We start from the raw sequence: 25,216 nt of genomic DNA on the forward strand, positions 1-25,216 counted from the left end.
TGGAGTGTGCTTCTATACCTCCCACCTCAAACAAGCCTAAGTAACTAAGAAAAAAAAAAAAAAGCACTCATGTAACCTCTGGAAAGTAACAAAATACTTAACAGTGGCTTAAACAAATAGGGTGTGTGTTCCTGACATAAAAATAGATCTAAAGATAGGTGTGCAGGAATGGTTGGGCATGTTTACGATTCTCTTGACCTTTTCCCCACAGGCACAAGATGACTCTACAGGTCAAGTGCATTCAAGGCAGAAAGACGGGGAAGAGGTGGGGCCAGTTCAACTGAATCCCTAGTCAAGATAGAACAGCTTTCCCCAAACTCCATGGCCAACTTCTGCCCCGGTCCAGTTGGCCAGAAGCGGGTCTCGCAGCCACCCCCAGCTGCAAGGGAGCTTGGGAAAGTGGGCGGAGGGGACACTGTCAACCCTCTCGTCCCTTTACCAATGGCGCGCCCCACCTCCACCCCGCTTCAGGTGAGTGTGTGTGTGTGTGCCTGTGTGAGTGTGAGTGCGAGTGTGTGTATGTGTGTGTCTGCTGCCAGTGGCGTGGCCTGCACCTGGGGCTCTATTCACTGGGCTGTCTTCAGACTGCTGGAGGCGTTTTGCCTGCAGGTGCACAGAGCCAGAAATGCCTGAATGACAGACAGTGTGGGAATATGAAAGCCCAGCTCCCTCTTCTCCAGTTGGGACCAACTCTGGGGGCACTCTACCCTCCAGAGTGCCCCAGGAACCAGCTGAGGCTGGGGCCATGGTCCCCTTGATCGGCTTCTCCCCTGCCCCAACCCTGTGCCCCACAACCTTATTGGCCTGCACTTCCTCCACTGCTTATACCCAAATCCCCTCTCAGGGGCTGCTTCTGGGGAACTAAGAAAGCAGGAAGCAGGACTATCACGGTGACTTAGACCAATCGCACCCCACTGCCTGGGGCTGACAGGTACAAAACTAAGGTTCTGTTAGCCAGGAGGGAGGGGAAGGCCATTGGGAAGGCAATTAACAGTGTCTGCCCCTGCAGCTCATTACAGGAAACTTCCAACAATACAAGCAAAGAAATCGGAACCTCATGAAGGGCTGGTGGGTATGTAAAAGGATGTGACCACTTTGGAAAACAGTCTGGCAGTTCCTCAAAAAATTAAGCATATAGTTACCATTTGACCCAGCCATTCCACTCCTAGGTATGTATCTCAAAGAAATGAAAACACGTCCACACAAAAATTGGACACAAATGCTCATAGCAGCATGATTCATAATAGCCAAAAAGTGGAAACAAATGTCCATCAACTGATGAAGGGATAAATTAATGTGGTTGTATATCCATCCAATGGAATAGTATTCAGCCATAAAAAGGAATGAAGTACTGATACATGCTATGGCATGTGTGAACCTCAAAAATATAATGCAAAGTGAAAGAAGCCAGACAAAAAATGCCACGTTATATGATTCCATTTATATGAAATGTCCAGAAAAGGGAAATCCATAGAGACAGAAGTAGATTAGTGGTTGCTAGGAGTCGGGGGAGTAAAGAGGAGGGAATGGGTTAGGGTGCAGGGTTTTTTTTTTTTTTTGAGGTGAGAAAATATTCTAAAATTAATGGTGGTGAAGATTGCAAAACTCTGAGAATATACTAAAAACCAGTGAATTCTACACTTTTAAATGAGTGAATTGTAAGAATTACATCACAATAAAACTGTTACAAACACATATACACATACACACACACAAACAAAGAAAAGAAAGAAAGGAATTCCACCCAACAAGAAAGAGCCACTCTCAACACTCCGAGCCAGTTTCCTTTTTATTCACACATATATCTCACCAACATCATATTATCCTCTGAATGAAACCTGCCAAAGGATTTCAAGCAAGGTAAATGATCAGCAAAAGTTAGGAAGCAAATGCATGCAATTTATTAGGAGCATCAGCCCAAGGCTGTTACTGAGTGGACTGTCATTTGTCTGTTTGCTTTGCCCTGATTTGTCATCCAGTCTATTCATCCTCGGTTCCCCCCATAGACAGGTCAATTCTCCTAGCCCCATTTCGTAACCTAGGCAACTGAGTAGGCTTATTCACACCCATTCTGATTTCTTCGCAGTTCCTAAGCTTGGGGGCTTGAAGCCTTCAGGAGTGAGAAGCTGGGGCCCCCAAGGGAACCCACTGGGGCCTGGGTAGAGTAGGCGAGTTTATCAGAGCTGACCTGGAAACACCCACCCAACTTAGAGGCAGAGGATGAAAGACGGTGACCTCAGGAGGATGCGGTAGGTGTTTTTGAGGGTCCATGCCACTGACCTGCTTCTCTCCATGGGGGAAAAAAATGGCCAGGGTGGGAGGTGGCATGCCTGTTTGCACTCGTGGCACTTAGTGCAGCCAAGCTGAGCCACACTGTTCAAACAGACTCCTCAGCCTCCAGACACCTGTGCCGAGGGGGGCGCAGCGGGCAGGAAGCTAGCTCTGGGGCCCTGGGCACTTACTCCTCGCCTGCTTCCCACCCATCATCCCACAGCCAGCCCCACAGTCCCAGCCCAGCCCGATCCCAGCCACGCCATGCCTGGTACTGGGCTCTGCAGCTGCTGGGGAGGCCGGGTGCTGCCCCTGCTGCTGGCCTATGTCTGTTACCTGCTGCTCGGCGCCACCGTCTTCCAGCTGCTGGAGAGGCAGGCTGAGGCGCAGTCCAGGGACCGGTTTCAGTTTGAGAAGCTGCACTTCCTGAAGAACTACACCTGCCTGGACCAGCATGCCCTGGAGCAGTTTGTGCAGGTGAAGGGGGGCAACGCAGGAGTAGGAGAGAGAGACTTGGGAAGGGAGGCAGGAAAGGAGTTCCGGGTTATAAGGGGGGGATCCGGTGCCACCCAGGGAGCTGATCCCTTGTTAGAAGCAGAATGTGGTGTGGTTGGAACAGGGGATCAGGAGGCACCTAGTCCTGGATTCTGATCCCAGATCTATAACTGGATTGCTGTGTGACCCTGCACAAATCAACTTAACCTCTCTGAACTCAAATTTCCTCTTCTATAAGGCAAAGAGAAAAGCCATATCTGTGCTGTAGACATTTGACAGCAGATGTAAAAGAACTCTCCAAACTGTCACTTGCTGCATAAAAGTGGATTGTGTTGTTATTCACTCTGCCCAAATTTCTTTCTCCCACACTTCTGAAGTCCCCCTACCCCAGCTCCAGGGCTTCTACTTCTTCTGCCTTCTCCTCATCTCTACTCCATGTACTGGGCACACTCTGAGGACTGTGGGTGGGAGACACAGATAAATGTCAGGAACAGCCACCATGCTGGTCTTCCCGAGTCCAGTTTCACCTGGAGCTGGGCTTGGTGGGCAATGGCCACGGTGGCTGAGTTCTGCCCATACTGGGCCCTTGGGGTGCTCTTTCTGGTGGCAGAGTGGGTCACCCCCTGCCAGGGTCCCTACTGCTTCCCTGCACAGACCCTGGGGCTTCCAGGCCTTAGACCTTCCTTGCCCAGCCCCCGTCTATCAAAAACCAGACAAACCAGGTGCCACTGGGGAAAGTGAATGCATTCAGGACCACGGGCAGAACAAATGACAGTACCCAGTGCAAAAGAACAAGCCTAGTGCAGAATAAGCAAAACGCTAAATGGCATTTATTGAGCATTTCCAACAAGTGGAGAACAAGGTTATCAGGATGAATTTAGACCAATCAAGCTCCATCACCTGGGTACAAGCATTTTGCAGGTGTTTTCTGATACTTACCTCCAGTCTATAGATGGGAACTGAGGCACAGAAAGGTGACATTATCTTGGTCAAGGCTGCACAGCTAGTAGCGGTAGAGACAGAACTCGCACCCAGATGGTATGGCTCCAGAGCCCTTGCTCTTCACCACATAAATGTAGCCTAAGTGCTGGGGGAAGCATGTAGCCGAGAGCAATGGTTCTCATAGTGAGGCCCCTGGGCCACGGCTCAGCGCAACCTGGGAGCCAGTCAGGAATGCCAACCCTCAGCCCCACCCAGACCTACTGGGGCAGAGACTCTGGTGGTGGGGCCCGCAGTCTGTGTTAAGGAGCCCTCCTGGGGATGCTGACACATCTCCTACCCACCCTCCACCCTCCAGATTGAAAACAGCTGGCCTAGAAGATGGGCTGGGTGGTCAGAGAGAACTTTCTGGAACTGTGAGAGATCTGCTCAGGCCACGCTGGAAATGAGGCTTCGATTCCACAATCCCCAGCTGACAATGCTCATCAGGGTCAAGGCCACAGTGCCCAGATCAGGGCCGATGAAGGGGCACGAAGGCAGAGGCCTTGGAGGCCACGAAACCCCCTCCTTCAGCCCAGGGTTAGAGGTGAAATCCAGGAGCCAGAGGGTGTGGAAAAGATTCGTGGCTGGGGTCCCACTGCTTCAGCAAACTGAATGGGTGGGGATGGGGGGGTGGGCGATAGGCTTGGCTGCCACACAGCCATTCTAGAATAAAGGGGAGAGAGGCCTTCCTGGCTCCCTGGGGGTGCCACTGGTTGACCCCCATGGGGTCTCCCCAGGGAAGCCGGGACATCCCTCTCCCTGAAAATCTTCAGGCTCAGAAGAGACCCTCATTTGCCAGGGGAAGTCTAGCCAAGAGGCAGAAGAATGCTGGGATAAAATTATGGAGAGAACACACGTTACTGTTAAAAATCACAAGAAAACAGAAGCTATAAGCATTATTAAAAATTGACTCCAAAAGCCCAGCCCGGATTCACAGGTCTGGGATAGTCTGACTCTCCCTCCATCATCTTCAAAGAGGAAAATGCCACGGCTGCCCCGTTCACCCACCCCACACCCAGCACCCTCGCCGACTTCACGGCCCTCCTCCGTGGGGTGGGGAGCTTCAGGTTTGCCTTGGGAGGCACTGGCACTGGGGAAGTGCTGCTCACGAAGGGCGAGAGTCTCCGGGGGGGTGGGTGTGCTAGGGAATGTTTGGCCCTTGCCTCTTTGGGTGTGTGGGAAAGAGAGGGATGCCAAAGTCCACACTATAAGAAGGCAGCTCCTGCCAAAGCGAGGAGAAGCAGACAGGCTGGGTGGAAGGGGGCCCGGCCCGGCCGTCCGAGCCCACCCCCACCCTGGCCCAGTGCACTCCCCCAGGCAGGGGGAAATGTTCCTGAAGGAGGTAGAGGCAGGAGCTGCTCCCCCACCCTCACTGCCCCCAGCCTGCCTTCAGCCCTGCGAAGTGCACATTTGTGCTGCTTCCCAGGGACAATTATCACAGCTGAGGGGCAGATGGAGTGGGGGGCTCTACCCATTCTCCAAAAGGGCTGGACCCAGGAGCAGCAAAAAGTCAGGTTCTGTTAACACATGCTCAACACACGTGCAACATACACATACATACAAAACAAGAACACAGATGCAACACACAGTACTCATGCACTCAACACATGCATACAACACACCCCCACCCCCACCCCCTACCCCTCCGCACACACAGAGGGCCCTTTCCTTGGTCTCTGATGGAGCATCTCCTGTTGGCGTGAGCTGGGACTCACTAGAGGGCAGCAAAGAGCAAGACTGCCCCCTCACCAACCAGGTGAGGAGGCGGCCCTGTGCTCCCCTGTGGTCCCCAAATCCCCTGTTCTCCAGGAAACCCTTTTGGGAACATCCAACCTGAAGTCTTTTCACTGTTCTGACAACCCCTTTGCATGTCACCCTCAGTGCCACCTGCAGCATCTCCCACCTAGATGCTCCCTTAGCATCCTCCACCCCACCTCCATAGTCCCATGTCCCGCCCACCAGCCCACGCTTAGAGCCCACCCCACAGTCAGTCCCGGCCAGTGGAACAGGCACAGACTTAGAGTCCTGTGACTTTGGCCAAGTCACTTAGCCGCTCTATGCTTTAGTTTCCTCATCTGTGAAATGGGAATAATACGATCTATGAGTATTCTTAAATGAGATGACATGAAAGCACCCTGCCAATAGCTTGACCAAAAGCCAGGGCTCAGTAACTACAATTTCCTCTTCCTCCCATGCCCATGCCACCCCCCACCCTCCATGCAGGTCATCATGGAAGCCTGGGTGAAGGGCGTGAACCCCAAAGGCAACTCCACCAACCCCAGCAACTGGGACTTTGGCAGCAGCTTCTTCTTTGCAGGCACAGTCATCACTACCATAGGTAAAGGGCTGGGGTAGAGAAAGTCTCCCCCAAAGTCCCTGTCTTAGTTTGGGTTCCCCAAAGACAGGTGCTGTGATGAGGCTTTGGTTTATCAGGGAGTACAGGAAGCATGGGTAGGGGAGTGGGGGAATTAAACAGGAAAGGGAGCAGAGCCTACAAAGCTTGCATTAAAGAGGAGGTTACCACTTAGGGAAACTGGGCTTGCTCAGAACAGTCCCACTGAGGACCAAGAAAGCAGGGGTGTTTAATTACCAACTCCTGCCCTCACTGACTGAGGGCTGACCCCTAACCTGTACTAACTCTCCAGCTTTTTAGACCTGCCTCACAAACCAAACTCACTCCTGTGGCCAGAAAAAAATCCTGAGGTAGAGATGCTGGAAAGTCACCTGTGTGTACAGAAACTGTCCACCAACGCTGCAGGTGATACCAAGGATGCTCTGAGGGGACAGAGCATGTGTGGCAACCCCCAACCAGATATTCTACTCTACCTCACCCCCAAGGAAACTCCCAGACCCCTGCTAACTGGGGTCTCCCCCAGTGCATTCAATTAAATCCAATCCCTTGCACCTGCCATGAGCTCAGGTGTCATGCTGGACAGAGTGGTGGAGTGGGGGATGGGGGGAAACAAACCTGGATTAGACAAAATCCAGGCTCAGCCCTCAAAGAGCTTCCGAGCCCAAAAAGAGGGATGAGATAAGCACAGCAAAAACAATGTAGGCAAAGCAATAATCAAATAGGAAAGACACAAAGCACTATGGGGACTCACACCTAATGGGATGGAGGAAGTAGGCAATCAGGAAGGGCTTCATGGAGGAAGTGTCATTTGAGACAGGCCTTCGAATATGAGCAGGATTCTTACAAATACAGGTCATTCTAGCAGAGGGCAAGAAGAGTGTTCATGGGAACAGAGCAGCTCCCTGGCCACCCCCCCAGAGGTGGTGAAAGTCCAACCTCTGCTAGAATCTGGTGGGGCGAGAGGGGGATGTTCTGAACTCTGTCTTCCTCACATTTGCATGCTCCTCCCCCTGCAGGGTACGGGAACCTGGCGCCCAGCACAGAGGCAGGCCAGGTCTTCTGTGTCTTCTACGCCCTGGTGGGCATCCCGCTCAACGTGGTCTTCCTCAACCACCTGGGCACAGGGCTGCGCGCCCACCTGGCCGCCCTTGAGAGGTGGGAGGACCGGCCCAGGCGCTCCCAGGTAGGTCCCCTCCCGCCCTTCCAGCCCTGCTGGGGCAGAATCTGCTGCATGGTGCAGACACTGAGACAGAGCGTGGTATATTAGGGATAAACACCTAAAGAAGAGAAAGGACAGATGCAGGACTGGGCAGAGGGAGAAGTCAAACTGCAGTGCAGGCCAGACATAGACTTGGTCAACCCCTCAAGGAGCTCTGGGACGTGCATGTGCTGTCAGCATGGTCCCATAGGGTGTCTCAATCAGGCATCTGGTGTGGGCCTTCCCAGGAAGAGTGCACACTTGGACAAGGTCCTTTTCTGCAGCTGAAGTAAACTCTAAAGAAGGCGACAGCTGGTCAACAAATCCTTCTGTGATAGGCGTGTGGGCAGTGCATCTTCATGTCTACCACAAATGCCAACATCTTTCCTGTGGTCAAAAACAAGCTCTGGGCCACCCCGCTTGGCCCATTGCCTGCCCCCCTTGACCAGTCCCTTGCAAAGCCAGAGGCATGGCAGGAAGAGCAGGGGCACAGTCGTCTGCCCAATGACAGTCCTCCACTCCAGATCTGAGTCCCCCAGGAGCCTATACAAGTGTGATCCCCAAGACTGAAGGGGTCTCCAAATCCCTTCTTAACCCAGTTACGCAATCCCTCTGCCCAAATATTTCCCTGGCCTGAGCAAGATCATGCACTCTTGGGTACAATCCCCTACCCCAAAGGTCCACAGGGCAGAGAAGGGACCTAGCTATGGCCCTCCCCCCAAGTTTGTCTCAGAACCCTTGACACAATCCTGGGGCCTTCCAAGGGAACTCAGAGATATACTCCCTGCCTCCCAGCTACTGCAGGTCCTGGGCCTGGCGCTCTTCCTCACCCTGGGGTCGCTGATCATCCTCATCTTCCCACCCATGGTCTTCAGCCACGTGGAGGGGTGGAGCTTCGGCGAGGGCTTCTACTTTGCCTTCATCACTTTTAGCACCATTGGCTTCGGGGACTATGTCGTTGGTGAGAACGAGGCAGTCACATATCTCTGGGTGGAAGACCCAAAAACTGGGATTTGGAGGGATGGGAAATATCAGCTGGGATAACTATTGAGGTTCAGATAACCCCAGGTTATTCAGGGGAGACAAATGATTTCTGAGGCTGCCTTGGATTCTCAGTAGTATCCTCAGATGTCTTTGTTCTGGATCCATAGACATTTCACCAGGGACCTCCATTGCTGATCCTTGTTAGCCCAGGTCTCTGGGGAGGAGAGAGAGTGCATCCTGGATAGCGGGGGCCATATGGAGCCTGGGTGGTGACTATGCTCTCTGACCCCTGCCCCATCCTGCCAGGCACGGGCCCCAGCAAGCACTACATTTCAGTGTACCGGAGCCTGGCGGCCATCTGGATCCTCCTGGGCCTCGCGTGGCTGGCACTGATCCTCCCGCTAGGCCCCCTGCTTCTGCAAAGGTGCTCCCAGCTCTGGCTGCTCAGCAGGGGCCTCAGCCTCAAGGAAGGGGGAGTCTCTGGGACTGATGGGCTCCCCAGACCTCAGAAGATCTCCATCTCCACCTAAAGCTGTTGAGTGGCCCCAACAGCCTCTCCCAGCTTCCCCCAGCTCACCCCAGATGCCCTCTGGATTTTCTGCTTCACCTTCTTCTCTCCCAAACTACTCACTTTGCAGCCCAGAACTCTCCAGAGAGAGAAGGGAGACCAATGTGTCCAAGAAAGTAACAGAGAGTCAACGTAGAGGCAGGACCATAGACACGTGTAAAGGAGCAAGACGTGCACCTTTGTCCTGGACCTCTGACCCTTTCCCCTCAAAACTGACCTGGAAAGGTTGTATCCAAACATGAGTCACTGTGACCAACTCTCCACTGCCCTCCCTGCCCCACCCACAGACCTTATACAGGACAGCAAACTAAGGGTGACTTCATTTGTGCCTCATTTGATACATGCACGGTGAGCATTTGGCAAGACCTTGCTATGTGCCAGGCACTGTGCTGGGCTCCAGGAAACCAAAAGTGAAAATTCCTGCCCTCACTGTGTCTTTAGTCAAGTGAAAAGGCTGGCAACTAGAGAAGCAACCCCAACATTGCATCTGCAATGAGACGGCCCGGGGTATGGTAGAGGTCCATGGGAGTGACTGCCAGGGAGGGTCAAGGAGAAGGAAGGACTGGGCAGGGACTTTGGAACAGTCTTACTGCAAACAGGACACCTGCCTGCAGGAAGTGCTCACCTTGTGGGGTAGCCAAGCTGTCTCTCAAAGCTTGCCAGCTCCCCTTGCTGAGAGTTCTAGAGCTGTCCATGAACAAGGCTTAGGATCTCCTGTGTGTTCCACCCACTTTCCTGGTCATGGCCTCTCCCATATCCACAGGGCACCCCTTGACCTCATCACCCCCTCTGGGCTCCTGTCTTCTGAATAGCCTTTCCAAACACCTCCCTGGGAAATCAGAGAACCCACAGGTCCCAGGAGCCTTCAGGAAATGAGCTCCATGGAGGCCTGACCTCCTTTGGGAATGCTCTCTCCAGCCCTGGCCTTTCCCCTGCCAGACTGCAACAGCTCTCGTCAGATCTAGGGAGAGAATTAGACCAGTCCATCCCAAGGCCCAGTTTCACCACGGACTGGAAATCTTGACCCCTACCCTCTCCCACCACCCCCAGCAGCAAGGTAGGCCCATAAGGGAGTAGGGATGGGGGTACTTCCATAAAGGACTGATGCAAGGCTGCAGAGCAGGCTCCAGGTGGGAGATCCAGGGGAAAGATCTACAGCAACAAGAAGGATCGAGGTTATCACCCATAACTTCCTGACAGCAAAGAGAGGCCTAGAAAACTGGGATGCCTGTGGACTCCATCCAACACTGGACCCTTCCTCCATCCTGAGTGGATGTTGGTGTTAGGGGGCCCTCCTCAGGAAGCAGGGAATGGATCAGCCCTCTAGTTAACACTCCCCTTGCCTCCGTAAGCTCATGGACAAGTGGTAATCAGCTAGCATTCCTCTTCTTTGAGTACACAAAGGAAAGGACAGTGGCATGCAAGGCCCAGGAAGGACTTGACAGGCAGCAAGTCCCTGGCAATAGTCCCAGCCCTAAGGATTTAGGCAGGGGACCTACGACAATAAATTTGGCTTTGACTTCCTCTTCCCTGTGAATGCAGTTTCCAAGAGTCTGGGAAATGCTGGGGGCCCAGGCCCCTTCCCTCCCAGCACCTGTGGTCACCCAGCAGCCCTCCCCTTCTCCCCGATCCAGGCCTGGAGGTGGGCACTCCGCAGACATTCGAGGCAGGGCCAGATGCCCACAGCTCAGGGCCTCTTTTGTCCCTGGGATTGGATCCTGTGTGGGGTGGGGCAGAGCTGTCCCATTCCCCAGCACCCCTTCTCTCTAGGGAAAACTGGACAGAAAAAGGCATTTGCTAGAGAAGGAACCGTGCCAGCTCCTGGCCCCTCCTTTCCGCCTCAGTCCTTGTCCACAGCTCCCAGCTTCGGCCTCCCTGTCTCTCCGGGCATGTGTGGACTGAGAGTCCAGGCGGTGTCCGAGGGCGGGCTTCGAGGCTGCACCATGCGGGGCACCGTGCTCCTGCTGCTAGTCTACCTGGCTTACCTGGCGCTGGGCACGGCCGTGTTCTGGGCACTGGAGAGCCCCGCGGCGCAGAACTCCAGCCAGAGCTTCCAGCAAGAGAAGTGGGCGATGCTGCGGAACTTCACGTGTCTGGACCGCCCGGCGCTGGACTCGCTGATACGGGTCAGGGGCGAAAGGGGCTGACCCGGGCGTGGCGGGATGGGGTAGGGGAGCGCGGGAGGGGCAGAGGGCAAGAGGGCACGCCCTGGCCCCAGACAAAGAGAGACGCCAGGAGCACTTCTCCAAGTGATGGTGGAGGATGGATACGCAGAGGACGATCGAGGCGCGTAGCCGGGTGAGGGGCAAGAGGGTTGAACAGGACCGCAGCGGAAACGGTCCCCTCTCTAGAAAGAGGAATGCGCGGCGCTGGGATCTGAGTCCTCCTTTAGGGAGCGAGAAGACAGGGTTTTATCCCTTCGGGAGAGAGATGCGCGCCGCAAACCCCCGACTCTGGGGAAGAGGACAACAGGGGGCGCGCTTACCCAGCATAAGAGCCAGCAGGGCCACCGGGTCGGGCCAGAGCGGGGGCAGGGCGCGCTTGGTGGCTGGGGCGGGGCGGACCAGGGAGGCTCGCAGCGCTCCTGTCGCTGTGTCGGCGTGCGAAGGACGAGAGGGCACGCCTAGCCCCTGCCAGAGAGGCGCAGGGTGCAAATATGCGACTTGGGGGCGAGGACGGCAGGGGGCGCTGGCTTCGGGATCTGGGAGGAAAGGGGAGCCAGGGTGCTTGTCCCAGCAGGTGAGTGGAACGGGACGGAGGCGCCCTTTCCTGGGTCAAGAGCAAAAGGGAGAGGAGGGGCGACGTGCTCAGACCCGGGTCTGCGGGAAGTGGGGCGGACAGGGGGGCACTCTTCAGCTGAGTCCGCGTGACCCCGCATCGGCGGACACCAAGGGCGCGGCGCGCTGCTCCAGCAGCGAATGCTCAGAAAGGCTGACGTGGGGGGTCGGAAGGGTTGCAGAGGTCACTTAAGTGCAGAGACTCTTCAGAGGGTGCGGCTCCATCGACGGCGGGGAAGGACAGGTGGGAGAGGAGAGAAGGGTTGCGGTAAGAGGATTTTTCTGGGGCGGGGCATCTGGCCCGCGCCGTGGCAGTGGCCGTGGGACTGGAAGCTGCTTCGATTTGGGGAACCGTGGCTTGGTCCCCACACCTCTTCCCCAGGGAGCACTGGACGGGGGGAGGGCGAGGGTGGACAGACAGTTGCGCCCCCAGCCGGGAATCCCCGTGCTGCTGTCCCAATGCCTCTTCCAGTGAGGAGAGCTGGGCCGATACCCCAGGGTCTCCAGTCCAAAGCCAGTCCCTGGAAATGCCCCTTCAGGGGTGGGAGGATCCAGGTGCAGAGTAGTGGCGGAGTCCTGAGCCCTTAGACTGAGCACATTCTAACAGCTGTGAGCTGGGCAGGGGAACGACCTTCTCTGCTGAGGACCTAACATGGCACCTCCGCCCCCCATCTCCAAGTTTCTGCAAAAGCAGCCCGACTGCCTGACCCTGGTGCTGAGGCTTCTACATTCTCCTTGCAGAGATAACCTGGACCCAGGAAGGGTTGGTGATGGTAATAGTAAATGCTTCTATTAGCATAACACTTAGCATGTGCCAAGCACCATCCCTGGTGCTTTACATCTATTGATTCATTTCCTCATCACATAAGAGGTAGGAATTGTTAGTATCATCTCCATTCTAGAGATGATGAAACTGAGGCTTAGAGAGGTTAAATAGGACTACATGGCTACACAGCCACAGAGTTGGATGGGGCTGGTGACCACCATGACATTGCCTCAGGGCAGACCTGTCAACATGGGTGTTTCCAAGGTTCCCAGCTGGGCTGTCACCTCTGTACCCTTCCCCCCCCAGGGCTTTCTTAACCCCCTTGTGGCTTCAGGAATGAGGATGTGGGGTCTCTGGCCCAGATCTCCCCAAGTTACAGACATGTATGGACGTGCCACATGCAAACCTCAAACTCTTAGCGACTCTCAAACACCCCAAGGCCAAGAGCAACCGTCCTCCCCTGCTCCTCTAGCTGTTCTGAATCTCTGTCATTGGCCCCACCACCCACACAGTGCTCTCAGATGCCCCTCTCTCTCTGCCCACGCCCTACAGGGCCAGAGGCCTGGACTTCTGAATATCTCCTCTTTCCTCCTCCCAGCTGCCACAGAACACATAAACCTGATCCTGCCTGCCTTTGTTCAATGGCCGTGGATGAGGCTTACCACCCCATCCCTGCATGGCCATACCACACATGAGCTGACCTCTACCACTTTAGTCTCCCTGTACTGCATCCCAGACACAGGCCTGCCCTCCAGACTTTGCTCTTGCTGTCCCATCTACCTAAATGCCCTCCTGTCCAACACTCAAGCAAGGCCCAGCTGAAACAACACCTCCTCCATGAAGCCTTCCACCCCTCTCCACAACCCTTTCTTCTCTGTATTCCTACAGCATTATATTCAGAATGATAATGATGATAACAGCTGCTAACAATTACCGAGTGCCACCTACTGGTAACACATAATAGCTTGTTTAACCCTCACAACTCTGTTCTGACTTTACAGATAAGAAACATGAGGCACAAAGAAATTGAGTAACTTGCCCTGGATCATGCAGCTGCACTGCCTCCTTAATGCTTAGACCCCACTATATTAGCATTAATTAAGTTCATCTCTGTCCCCCTGAGGGCTGAGGTCATGTCTCTTTCACCTTCAGATCCCCTAAAAGTACCCCATGTTGTACCTGCCTCAGTGCTTGTTGCAAGATTGGGAGGGTGAATGAATGAATGAATGAATGAGTGAGCGAGTGAGCAGGGGAGAAAATGAGTGGTTGTTCTACCAGCCAGTGAAATATCACAGATGTCATCCTGGTCTGCTCTGGGATAAAGAAAGGGGAAGGAGCTGTGCCCATGGGGAGCCCCTAGCGGGAGGGGGAGACCCTGCTTGCCCAGCTGAGGCTGGGACTGAAGAGTGGTTGTGAGGACTGTCCATGAGCCCATCACAGGGTGGCGTGGGGCATGGGGTGCAGGGGCCCAGTCACAGCCCAGAGCCTGGTGATCACAGCTGCCTCTCCCCCAGAGCATCGTGCAAGCGTACAAAAGCGGGGCCATCCTCCTCGGCAACACCACCAGCATGGGGCGCTGGGAGCTCGTGGGCTCCTTCTTCTTTTCTGTGTCCACCATCACCACCATCGGTAAGAGCTGGAGCAGGCCAGGGTGGGTGAGGCTGGGGAGGGCAGCCTCGCCCCGAGGGGCAGTGGGGCCAGTTGCCTTCTGGGGGTTCACTTAGGGCCTCACTACAGCAAGTGTAGACCAGGCTGCACAGCCAGGCATCACCTGGGAGCAGAACCTTGGGCCTGCCCACAGACCTGCTGCATCAGTTTCTGGGTTGAACCAAGATCCCCAGGGGATTCGTTTGCCACGTTCAAGTTTGACGAGGGCTGCTCTCGGGGGCTTCTGCCTGCCCCAGCCTTCCAGGGAGCACAGGATCTCCCAAGGCAACAGTAAAGTCATTTCTGGGCTCTGAAAGTGTCCTGATCTCCTCAGCAAAGCCCACCCAATGGTGAACCCTAGGGGTGGGCATGGGGGAGGCAGGAGGGAAAGCTGGTAAGGAAGGAGGGGCAGAAATCCAAAGACTTTGGACTCTTCATTGTCGGCCTTGGGGAGAAGTGGCCATTCCACCCATTCCCCTGCCTCCAGATGAGTGTCCTACACCCAGCAGCCCCTCCTCAGCTCCCTAGTGCACCCCCTCACCATTGTCCCCAGGTTCCCCTCCCCCTCACACATGGGGTACACTGGGCCATAGCTCCTCCTACTTCACTCTAGCCTTGCCCTGCAGGATTGCTGAAGTGGAACTTGCCCCAGGAAGGCACCTGGGGCCTTTTGCGAGGGGAGGGAGAGGACCGGGCTAGATCCCTCCAGCTCTGAAACCTGTGAAATAACGCAAGCCAAGCGACCCCGTGCCCTCCACTCCTGGCTCTGCCCTTTCTGCTGCTATGGTCCAGGCTCTGCACGACACTGGACTTACCACCAGGTGGCAGGTGGACACTACTGGTGACACAGGCTCCCTCTTCCACCAGCCAGGATCCCCTCGGAAAACCAGTGCCCTGTCCTTCTCCGGAGGGGGGCAAGGCAGGAGCACCCAGAGGACTCTCCATTAGTTTTAAATCCAACCAATATTTCTTGGAAGCTAATCTCAAGGCTACAAGGGAGCTTGTGCAGTCCTCTGCCTCCAGCCCAGCATGCTTGGAAAGCCCCCCAGACTCCATGGACCCTGAGCCCCAGGATGGTGTTTATTCAGCTTTATATTCCCGGGATCTAGTATAAGGGCCAGCATACAGCAGGCACTCAACAAATGCTGCAATGTTAATGAAGTCAATAAACAGGCACTCATCCAGCATTTATTAAGTTCCAGAGCAGTGGGTGAGCTTGAAGCAGTCACCTTGGGCCAGACCTCCCAGGTGTGTGTGGGGTCTTTAGTTCCATCCTGAAGCTACCTGAGCCAGCTCTGAGGGTGATGAGGGGAGAGGAAGGGGACTCCACCCCACCACACATGCATGGTACAACAGAATACACCAAGGGCCTACTGTACCAGGAACCCTGCCGGCCACCATTACATTGGCGGTCTCATTTTATCCTTACAGCAACCTCTAAGGGGAAATCCTGTTATATTTGTGTAACAGACAAGGAAACTGAGGCACAGAGAGAAGGGCTACACAGCTTGCCCAAGGTCACAAGGCTAGTATGCAGCAGAGCTGGGATTTGAAGCCCAGATAGGGAACTGCTCCTTCCAATAGTGCCTGCCCTCGGAGAGTTTACAAGACAGGGTGGGAATTCAAAGCAACAGGAAGAAAGAGAGAACCGTTCTAGGGTGAAGAGCAGTGAAGCTCATCATGCTGGGAAGGAATTCAGAGAGGGGAAGATGAGAGAGGTTGGACACCCAAGAGGGAAGGGAGAGGTGTTAGGGGAGGTACAAGAAGCGGCCTCCTCGATGCTCAGCGACCCTGGGACCAGCACCCTATAAGGTCAGGCCCCAAAATGAGATGTGGGGTCTGACAGGCAGTAGCACGGGCTTGAGTCCAGAAATCATCCCTCATCCATAAATTCCATCCCAGGTTTTGCAGTTGTTCACTCATCCAGCCATCCATTCATTCAACAAACAAATTGAGCACCTACTAGGGGCAAGACACCGTTCTAGGTGTTGGGGATACAACGGGGCGGGGGGGGGGGCAAAACCAATCAAATCCCTGCCCCCAGGGAGCTGACATTCTAGGGTGAGGGGACAAACAATAAACAGATACATGGTTGATATTCAGGCGGTGGAAGGTGCTTAGAGAAAAGTAAAGCCAAGTTAGGGGGTCCAGTAGTGATGGGGGGACTATTTTAGATGGGATAGTCAGAGAAGGCCTCACTGATAAGGTTACACTGAAGCATAGATATTAAAATAAAAGAGCAAGCCACGCAGATGTCTGAAGAACCTCCTGTGAGCAAGTGCAAGGCCCTGAGGTAGGAGTGTGACTATAACAATAAGGAGCTGACGGTCCCCCTGGGGATCCTCCCAGAGCAAGAATATAAGTGTTTCTCTCCCACCAATGAGAACTAAATGAAAAAGAACCTCAGGACAGTGGATGGGACTGTGGGGTGAGCACGGGACCCGCAGCTGGAGATGAAGGGTCAGTGAGGACTCAGGCAGAGGAGAGGGATGGAAACCAAGAGGAGGTTTACCTCCCCCTGGATGCCAACAGAGAGGGTGAGTCCCTCCTTTATCAGAGGGAATGATGGGTGGGCACTGGAGAGGTTTCTGATGACCTCAGGCTGTAAGCCAATTCAGTGGGGTTCAATTCATTCATTCATTCATTCATTCAATAAACATTTATTTAGCACCTTCTGCATACTAGATGCTTGAGGGCTCATATTCGCAGCCACAGTGTGTCTCCATTGCCCCATTTCATCCTCACACCACACAGTGAGGTGGGTATCAACATCCCCATTTAACAGATAAGAAAACAGAGATTCAGAAAGGTCACACCACTTGTCCAAGGTCCCATGGCCTGCAGATGGCAGAGCCGGGATTCAAACCCAGCAAGTGCATCCAACTCCAAAGCCCATGCTCTCGACTTGTAGGGACTTTGGCCTCTCGTGAACCTTGCCCTCTAAGTCCCCTCAGTGAGGCAGGGATGGATGTTAAGCCACCAGTTTCGGGAGTGGAGGAGCACTGACCCAGTCTGGAGAAGCAGGAACATTAGGCAGTGATATGGGGCAGGATGCAACACATTCATTTATTTACACATTCAATTGTGTGTTTACCCCTTCACACACACATGGTGAGCACCTATTACGTATCGGGCCCTATGCCAGTTACTGAGACTATAAAATCATTAAGACCCAGCCCCTGCTCTTGAGGGGTTCCAGTCCTTGTGGGAGGCAGACAAAGAAACAGCACCTCCACTGGAGGGTAGAGGACTTAAACAGTCATCTATGGGTGGACAAGGAGGGAGGGATACGCATGGTGGAGGGAGAGTCATGTTCAAAGGCCCGGAGGCGTGAGAGGATCTGGGGGTTCAGCAGGGCAGGAGTGCAGCTAGAGCTGGGAAAGTGGGCGCACCAGATGAGGCCTGATGAGATGGGCTGGACTGGAGATTGGACTTTCCCCAGCAGACCTGAGGAATAATGAAAGGCTGTAATCTGAGTAATGATACAATTCAGGTTTGGGTTTGAGAAAGACGAGACAGTGGTGGTGAGAAAGGAGGGTGGAGACAGATGTGGAGGAGAGTGAAGGAGAAAAGAATGTTCAGGCTGATGGAATCCTTTCAGGAACACCTCACCCTCCCCTAGCCTCCCCTTTCCTTTACCTTCATGACCAAAGCCCCAACTCTTAAACCTCCCTCAGGTTAGCTGGTGGTCCACCATCTGCCCTTCACTCTCGGGGGGAGTTGGGAGGGAACCCAGGTTTGTTAGTTTGGGTCCTCAGGGAATCAGACAGCAAAACAGAATTTGATATGCAAGAGATTGGTGGGGGAGAAACATCTTGGAAGGATAAAGGAGAAGGTGAGAGCCTCAGACTGCAAAGCGGGTGTGATACCTGTGAAATGAGAGAGGGAAGAAAGGAAGATTGGCTGGGAAGAGCCTCAGACTGCAGGGCAGACAAAGGGGGCCCCTCAGTGGGCAGGTAACAACCCAGCTTTAGTCCCCCACCATGCTCAGTCATGGGCCAGAAGCAGCCGGGAGACAGCATGGCCTTGGCTTGAAAGTTCTAGACCATCACCTGCCCCACCCTCCACCCCTCTGCTCACCAGAGAAGGAGGAAATGAAGGGAGGAAAGACCAGACTATCACACTTCTTAGTGGGTTCGAGCTCATGCACACTGCTGCTAAGCCTCTTAACAGCCTCAGTTTTTCCATCTGTAAACTATAGGAAATAATCCCCATATGGAAGGGTGGTTGTAAGGATGAAATGAGGGAGCATAAGGGGCCCTGGCCAGTGGCTGGCACGTGGAAAGAAGAGCCCGACAAATATTAGCTGTTCACATCAGGCAGGGGAGGGGGTCGTGGTGGTGGGAGTGGGCAGGGATGGGCTGGAGAGGTCTCCTGCCCCCTCTCGCCTCAGGCTACGGCAACCTGAGTCCTCGCACAGTGGCCGCCCGCCTCTTCTGCATCTTCTTTGCTCTCGTGGGGATCCCCCTTAACCTCGTGGTGCTCAACCGACTGGCCCATCTCATGCAGCGAGGGGTGCACCGTTGTGCCTGCAGGCTGGGGGGCACCTGGCAGGTGAGGGGGCTTCTGGAGTGGGAGGAAGGATGAGGTCACTTATAGAATGAGGGGATATGGTGGGAATGGGGGGGTCCCATTGGGGATAGGTCACTGGTGGGAACAGGAGTTACTTCTGGGAATCGGGGTCACTGGTGGGATGCAGTGGGATTGGAGGGCACAGCCCAAAATGGAGGTCTTTAGCAATAAAGGGGTGACAGTAGTAGAGATGGGGTGAGACAGGGCAGATAGGAAGGGCACAAGGCAGCAAAGTCAGAGGGAACAGGTGAAGAGAGCCCATGGGAAAGTGCATGCCCTGCCCCAGCTAAGTGCCTCCCACCCCACTCTCCGTGTACTGGACGGAGGCCACAGAGGGGCTGGTGGACTGTGTGCCCTTACAGGACCCAGCCAAGGCCTGGTGGCTGGCGGGCTCCGGTGCCCTCCTCTCGGGCCTCCTGCTTTTCCTGCTGCTGCCCCCACTGCTCTTCTCCCACATGGAGGGCTGGAGCTACATGGAGAGCTTCTACTTCGCCTTCATCACCCTCAGCACTGTGGGCTTCGGTGACTACGTGATTGGTGAGGAGCCCCCCGGGCAGGCATGCAGGAGGGGTGGCCTGGAGACTCAGCTGCCTCGTCCTCCCCACTCACTCATTCATTTAGCCGGAGTCTACTGGGCACCAGCTGTCTGCCAGGTGCTCTGGAGGAGCTGGAGATCCGAAGTCCGGAGGACATGGCCCTACACAGGTTCAAACTGCTTTGGTTGAGTGACAGGGCTAAGGGCACCCAGCTACACAGTGACAACTGGAATTTGAACTCAGCGCTTGGGCTGTAAGTTAGGACTCCTGCCCACCTTGACCACACCAGTGAGGGTCTCACATCTCCGCAGGCTGACCTATTATTGTTAAAGCTTACTAGATGAGAGGACACCCTGACCCCATCCTTGCCCCAGCTCCCCCTGCCCCAGTGAAACCCCAAGCCTTCCCACTACTCGGGGCTGGGGCCAAACATTCCACTTCACAGCCCCGGGGAGCACAGTGAGGCTACCACCACCACTCCTTTCCCATTGGAAAACAACTAGCTGCCAAATTCTTAGTGCCAGCAAGAAAGGGCTCCGTGGTCCAGACAGCCCCAGGTGGTGTTAAATCAGTGGTCACCACCCAAGATGGTAAGAGAAGGACGCAGAAGCCACTCACCTTGTGTAAGGCACACCCCAACCCACTCCCATCATAAAGCCGAGAGCAGATGCCCAGCAGGTGGCAGTAGAGGGACACTGGAGTGTGGGGAGTGGAGTGAGGGGGGTGGCTGGAACCCCAGCTCCGCCTCATCACCCCCTTCTCCACCCCACTGCACCACCAGACCGGCGTCAAGGGTCTCTGCCCTCCTGACGCCGTGGCCCGAACTGGGGAGGGGGCCTTGCTCTGCCCAGAATATTGAAACAAGGTTTTACCACAGGCTCAGTGAAAACAGAAGGGAAGGGAACACAGAGAGTAATGAATGTCTAACTCATTAGGCAACCCAGAGTGACGACTGTCACCCCATTTTACTGAGGAGGAAGCTGAGGCTCAGAGAGGCCAAGTCATTGGTCTGGGACTGCACAGCTAGTGAGATATGGATTCTAATCCGTTGGGCTCCAAAACACATACTCCTTTCAGACTGCCTCCCGTGCTCCCTTCTCTGGTCCTCAGTGCCCCTGTCGGTAAAATAAGGGGACTGAGCTACATGATCACTAAGACACACACACACAGACACACCCATGCCTTCTCTCTTCTGTACACAGGGTCCCCTTCCCCAAGCCTCTCCCTCCCCCTGTGTTGGGGGCTTCATGCTGCCCCCTGCCTGATCTCCCCCCTCCTCGGATGGTGACTGTTACTCTGCAAGGAAATCCTTGGACGGTTCTTTCCAACTGAGACATGAACCTACCTTTACCCTCAAAGTGGAGAGATGTGTCTTAGGAGACTGAGCCCAGAAGCCCCTCACAGCTCAGAGAATGATTCTTGGATCTGTCCTCTCACTGCTGTTTCTCTCATCCAGCAGGGCTCTTGTGTACAGCTGCACAGGTTGGGCACTGTGCAACCCTAGAGGGTATGGTCTATACAGACCTGAATGAGGATAGGAACGCCCCTCTCCAGAGTTCAGACCACCTCTGGGCTACCCAGCCCCTGTCTCTGTCTCCCATTCTCCTCACAGTTGCCTCTTAGGACCTTTAAAAACTAAATCCCATCATGTCACCTGCCCATCCCCACTGAAAACCTTCAGTGTCTTCCCATAGTCTTAGGAGGGAGTCCAAAACCCACAACTAGGCCTTCAAGGGCCCTTTGTGCACCCTGGCCCTGCCTCTCTCCACGCTGAGCTCTCCCCTTCCATGTTGCCCCCGAGCCACCATGAAATGCTATTCTGACCAGCCGTGGCAGCTTTAACCCAGGCCTGTGAGATCTGACTCATCCTGCAGTAACCGCCACCCTCCCCCCCCCCCCTGGGGCCCAGAAGCAGAAACTGAGAATTTATCTCCAGTGATAGTCCCTCAACCAAGAAGGTCTGGTCCTCTGAAGGCACCCAGTGCAAGGAGAGAGGGGAGGAAGTTGGAGAACAGGACCCTCAACTAGGTTCCCTTGGCCACTCTCAAAGCTAAGTCCTGAGTGGGGATTGGCTGACAGCAATCCCTAAAGGGCTGATGGGAGAATCTCTGAGGATGTCCTGAGGCCTCCCAGTCACCTGAGGCAGGGCAGGGGCGGAGAGGACAGCCCTCTCTAGACATGGGCACCCTGGAATTGGAGGAGAGGCCCTGGCCAACATCAAGGAAGGGGCAGTGACACCCACAGTCTCTATAGATGCAAGGAGGGTTGAACAGGGTCCCCAGGGGAGTAGCAGGTGGAGGGAGGGGCAGGTACATGAGGCACAGACCTTCCAGAGCCCCTTCCACCAAAACACCCTGACTGAGGAGAGCTGCTCCCAAACCCAAAAGGACCTTTTATGCCAAGAGGGGCTGCTTGGCAGGACACCCCAAGCCCAGGGGCAGCAGGCAGAGCCACCCCCTTCACCTCATCTCCAAAGATGTGCATCCAGATCTGGCTCCCTCTGCAGCCATTCAGTCCCTCATGGCAAGTGGCCACATAGAGAACCCCAACTGCTTCATCTGCAAGGGGTCTTCCTTACACAAATGGTAAAACTGAGGCCCAGAGAACAGGCGAGTCAAGGGCAGGTGTAGGATCAACTCCTGAGACAGGGTTCCTCACACTACACAAGTTCCAGGGTCTTCCACGAGCTGAGAAGTGGACCCCCTACCCCCAACTCTTCCCCATGTCTCTCAGCTTTCCTTGTCCTCAGAGACAGGATGGAACCCCTTTCTTGGATGGGACCACTGAGGTCCACCACGTGGTCTGATTCAGCAGCTACAAGGGCTGCTGTCTGCACAGCGGCTCCTCTTTGCCCCAGGGCTGAGGCCGGAGCGACTCCTGAGGCCCAGCCGCCTGCCCCTCCTGGGCCCCACAGCCCTTGCTTCCCCCAATTGCATTTGCGCTCAGTTGAGCGCCTTGCCAGCTGCCAGGTCTCCTGCCACTTAAGATTTTGGCTAAAAAAAAATAAAATAAAAGGGGAGAAGAACGCCTCCTCCCCTCGGTTGCCAGGAGCAACTGAGCCGTTGGGTGGCAGGGGCAGAGAGCTGGCTCACCACTGATCTCATTTGGGAGCGCCAGCGGAATCGTGGCCCCATAACCCAATCAGCCTAATGCAATCCCAGCTCCTGCCGGGCGGCCGAGGTCAGCTCCAGGGCTGCAGGCTCATCCCCAAGCTGAGGTCCAGGAAAGGAAGAGAGAGGGCCCAGCCTGGGGGGACAGAGCTCAGAGACTGTCTCAGGGCCAGAAGAACAGGACGTGGGATGGACAGAGCAAGGGCAGGTACGAGGAGCTAAGGCAGAAAAGGATGTTGAGAAAATAAGCCAGCAGATCTCCACCCTTTGAATGATCCCAATCTGATGAGGGAAGTAAGACAGACCCCCAGGAAACAGACAGTTTGGGAACTAAGTTATCAAGCAGGCCTTTAACACGTGTTAGATGCATGAACCCATGTGATCCCCAAAACAGCCCTCGGAGGTGGATGCTGTTTTGTCTACATTTTACAAAAGAGGAAGCTGAGGCCCAGAGAGGGTAGGTAAGGAGCTTACCCAACAGGAGGGCCCAATCTAGACTGGGGAGTGATGTCTCAGCTGAGACAGGGAGGATGAGGGGAAGGCAACTAGGCAAGGAGGGAGTGGAAATGAAGAGCTGAGGGAGGAGGGAAGGTGTGCAGATCCAGAAATGGGGGAAGACCACTGCAGCTAGAAGACAGTGTGCAAATCGAGGCTAGAGAAGCAGACAGGGGGCCTTGGAGTAAGGATTTGGGGCTTCCTCCTGAAAGCCAAGGGGAATAATTATTTTCCCCGTTTCACAGATGAGGGACCTTCAGACAGATGGAGGTAACAGAGCTACTAAGAACTGAGGCAGGCCACAGACACTGGTGGTTCCACGTGTCATTCCAAAAGCCCTCGGTCCCAGCAGGCTGTCCCCCCATCAGACCGGAGGAAACCAAACATGAGACAGGCAAATGACACATGGGGCATCAGGATCTCCTGGAAGGCCTGTTAAAACACAGACTGCTGGGCCACTCCCAGAGTTTCTGATTCAGTAGGTCTGGGGTAGGGGCCCAAGAATTTGCATTCTTTAACAAGCTCCCAGGCAATGAGGGTGAAGTGTGGTTTGGGGACCCTACTTTGAGAACTGCTGGGATAAGCATACCAGATGAGCATAAACCAAGACCCTCAGAAGGACAAAGAGAACACAACTTCCAAGCTCAAAGTGCCAATCCAGGGAGACTTCCTGGCTTCCTAGGTAGATGACCATGAGGCCAGGAATCTCAAGCCAGTCTGGACTTCCCATATTCTGTCCCATTGACCCCTCAACTTGCACAAGCCACGTATCCTTGTTTCTGCTTTGGGAGCACTGTTCTGACTTTCCCAGGCCTCTATCCTCTGACCCTGCCTCTCCCCAGGGATGAACAACAACCGGTGGTACCCACTGTGGTACAAAAACATGGTGTCCCTGTGGATCCTCTTTGGGATGGCGTGGCTGGCCTTGATCATCAAACTGATCCTCTCGCTGCTGGAGACCCCAGGGAAGCTGTGTTCCTGCTGCCACCATGACTTTAAGAGAGACTTCAAGCCCCGAGGCTGGAGGCAGGGCCCAGAAGGGAAACCAGGGCCCCCTGCCTCCCAGCAAGACTGCCATCCTGAGGAGCCTGTGGAAATCACACCACATCCAGAACCCTCAACCCAGGCCACATGCCATGACAAGGACAGCTAGTTATACTCCAATATTTGTTCCCTCTTCTTCCTCAGTAATAAGACCCCTGATTTTAAGCTTGGCCCATGGTTACCCAGACTGAAGCCTACATTTTCCATCCTCCCTCGAGGCTAGGTACCACTATATGACCATCTCCTGCCTGACAGGATATAAAGGGAAGTATCCTGTGTGACATCTGGGATGTGACCTTCTGTGGAGGTGGAGGGAGTATATCCTTCTCCCCCACTTCCTCCTTCTAGTTGGCTGCAATGCTGATATGGTTGCTGGAGCTCTGGCAGCCATGTTGCACCATGAGGTAGAGGTCATGTTTGAAATTGGTAGCATAATAAGACAGAAAAAACCTGGGTCCCTGATGATCATGGAGCCACCATAACAAACCTGTATTTAACCCCAACAGACTTCATTTATGTGAGAGAGGAATAAATGTCACTCTTATTAAAACACTGCTATTGGTTTTTCTGTCACTCACAGCCAAACCTAATTCTAAATGACACACAAACTACACACCCAGAGACAAAGGCATCACCTGACACATTGGCAAACAGAGAGAAACCACCCCCTCCCTGGATGAATTTGCTCAGGAATGAGGGATGGACTGGATTAAGGGTTGAAGTACAGGTCCCCTATACCTCCAGGGGCTCTCCAAGTAAACACACTAAAGAGTTGCTGATAACTCTCAGGACTGACACTGATAACTCTCAGTAGGCAGCTGGTCCCAGTCCGGCTGCCAAATCCTTGCTCTGTTGCTCATTCACCCTGAAGAAAAGGCAGGGACAGAGAAGTAGGCTCCAGCCTCTGCCTCACCCCGCCTCACTGCCTGTCACCCAGGCCTTCTCAATGCATTTTTAGATGCAATTTTATTGAGGTATATTAAGATACCACACAATCACCCAAAGTGTACAATCAGTTGTTCACAGTATCATCATATAGTTGTGCATTCATCGCCACATTTTTTTGTTTTACTCCAAGAAATAAAAATGAAAATAAGAATAAAAATAAAAATAAAAGTACAAAAGAACACCCAAAACATCTCCTACTCCTCCCCTCCCCCCATTATTCAATTACTTTATGTCCCATTTTTCTACTCATCTGTCCATACACTGGATAAAGGGAGTGTGAGCCACGATGTTTTCGCAATCACATGGTCACACTGTGTAAGCTATACAGTTATACAATCATCTTCAAGAATCAAGGATACTGGATTGCAGTTCAACAATTTCAGGTATTTCCTTCTAGCTATTCTAATACACTGGTAACTAAAAAGGGCTATCTATAAAATGCATAAGAATAACCTCCAGAATGACCTCTCA

At 54.1% G+C, this 25,216-nt stretch overlaps 2 protein-coding genes across 2 annotated transcripts; both read left to right on the plus strand.

Annotated features, from left to right (window-relative positions):
• The first annotated feature begins 1,058 nt into the window (after positions 1-1,058).
• On the plus strand, positions 1,059-9,113 carry KCNK16 (potassium two pore domain channel subfamily K member 16). Its single transcript, XM_037844546.1, has 7 exons — positions 1,059-1,072; positions 2,087-2,249; positions 2,495-2,748; positions 5,971-6,085; positions 7,117-7,283; positions 8,094-8,259; positions 8,589-9,113. Exons 3-7 carry the CDS (start codon positions 2,536-2,538, stop codon positions 8,810-8,812), a joined length of 885 nt encoding a protein of 294 aa, XP_037700474.1. The 5' UTR covers positions 1,059-1,072; positions 2,087-2,249; positions 2,495-2,535; the 3' UTR covers positions 8,813-9,113.
• Positions 9,114-10,580: 1,467 nt separating this feature from the next.
• KCNK17 (potassium two pore domain channel subfamily K member 17) lies at positions 10,581-24,330 on the plus strand. The gene is made up of 5 exons (XM_037844545.1): positions 10,581-10,976; positions 13,908-14,022; positions 18,434-18,594; positions 18,975-19,149; positions 23,596-24,330. The coding sequence occupies exons 1-5, from the start codon at positions 10,740-10,742 to the stop codon at positions 23,904-23,906; spliced, it is 999 nt and encodes a 332-aa protein (XP_037700473.1). The 5' UTR covers positions 10,581-10,739; the 3' UTR covers positions 23,907-24,330.
• Positions 24,331-25,216: the final 886 nt, after the last annotated feature.

Source organism: Choloepus didactylus, chromosome 7, assembly GCF_015220235.1.
Source record: "Choloepus didactylus isolate mChoDid1 chromosome 7, mChoDid1.pri, whole genome shotgun sequence".
Lineage (NCBI taxonomy): Eukaryota > Metazoa > Chordata > Mammalia > Pilosa > Megalonychidae > Choloepus > Choloepus didactylus.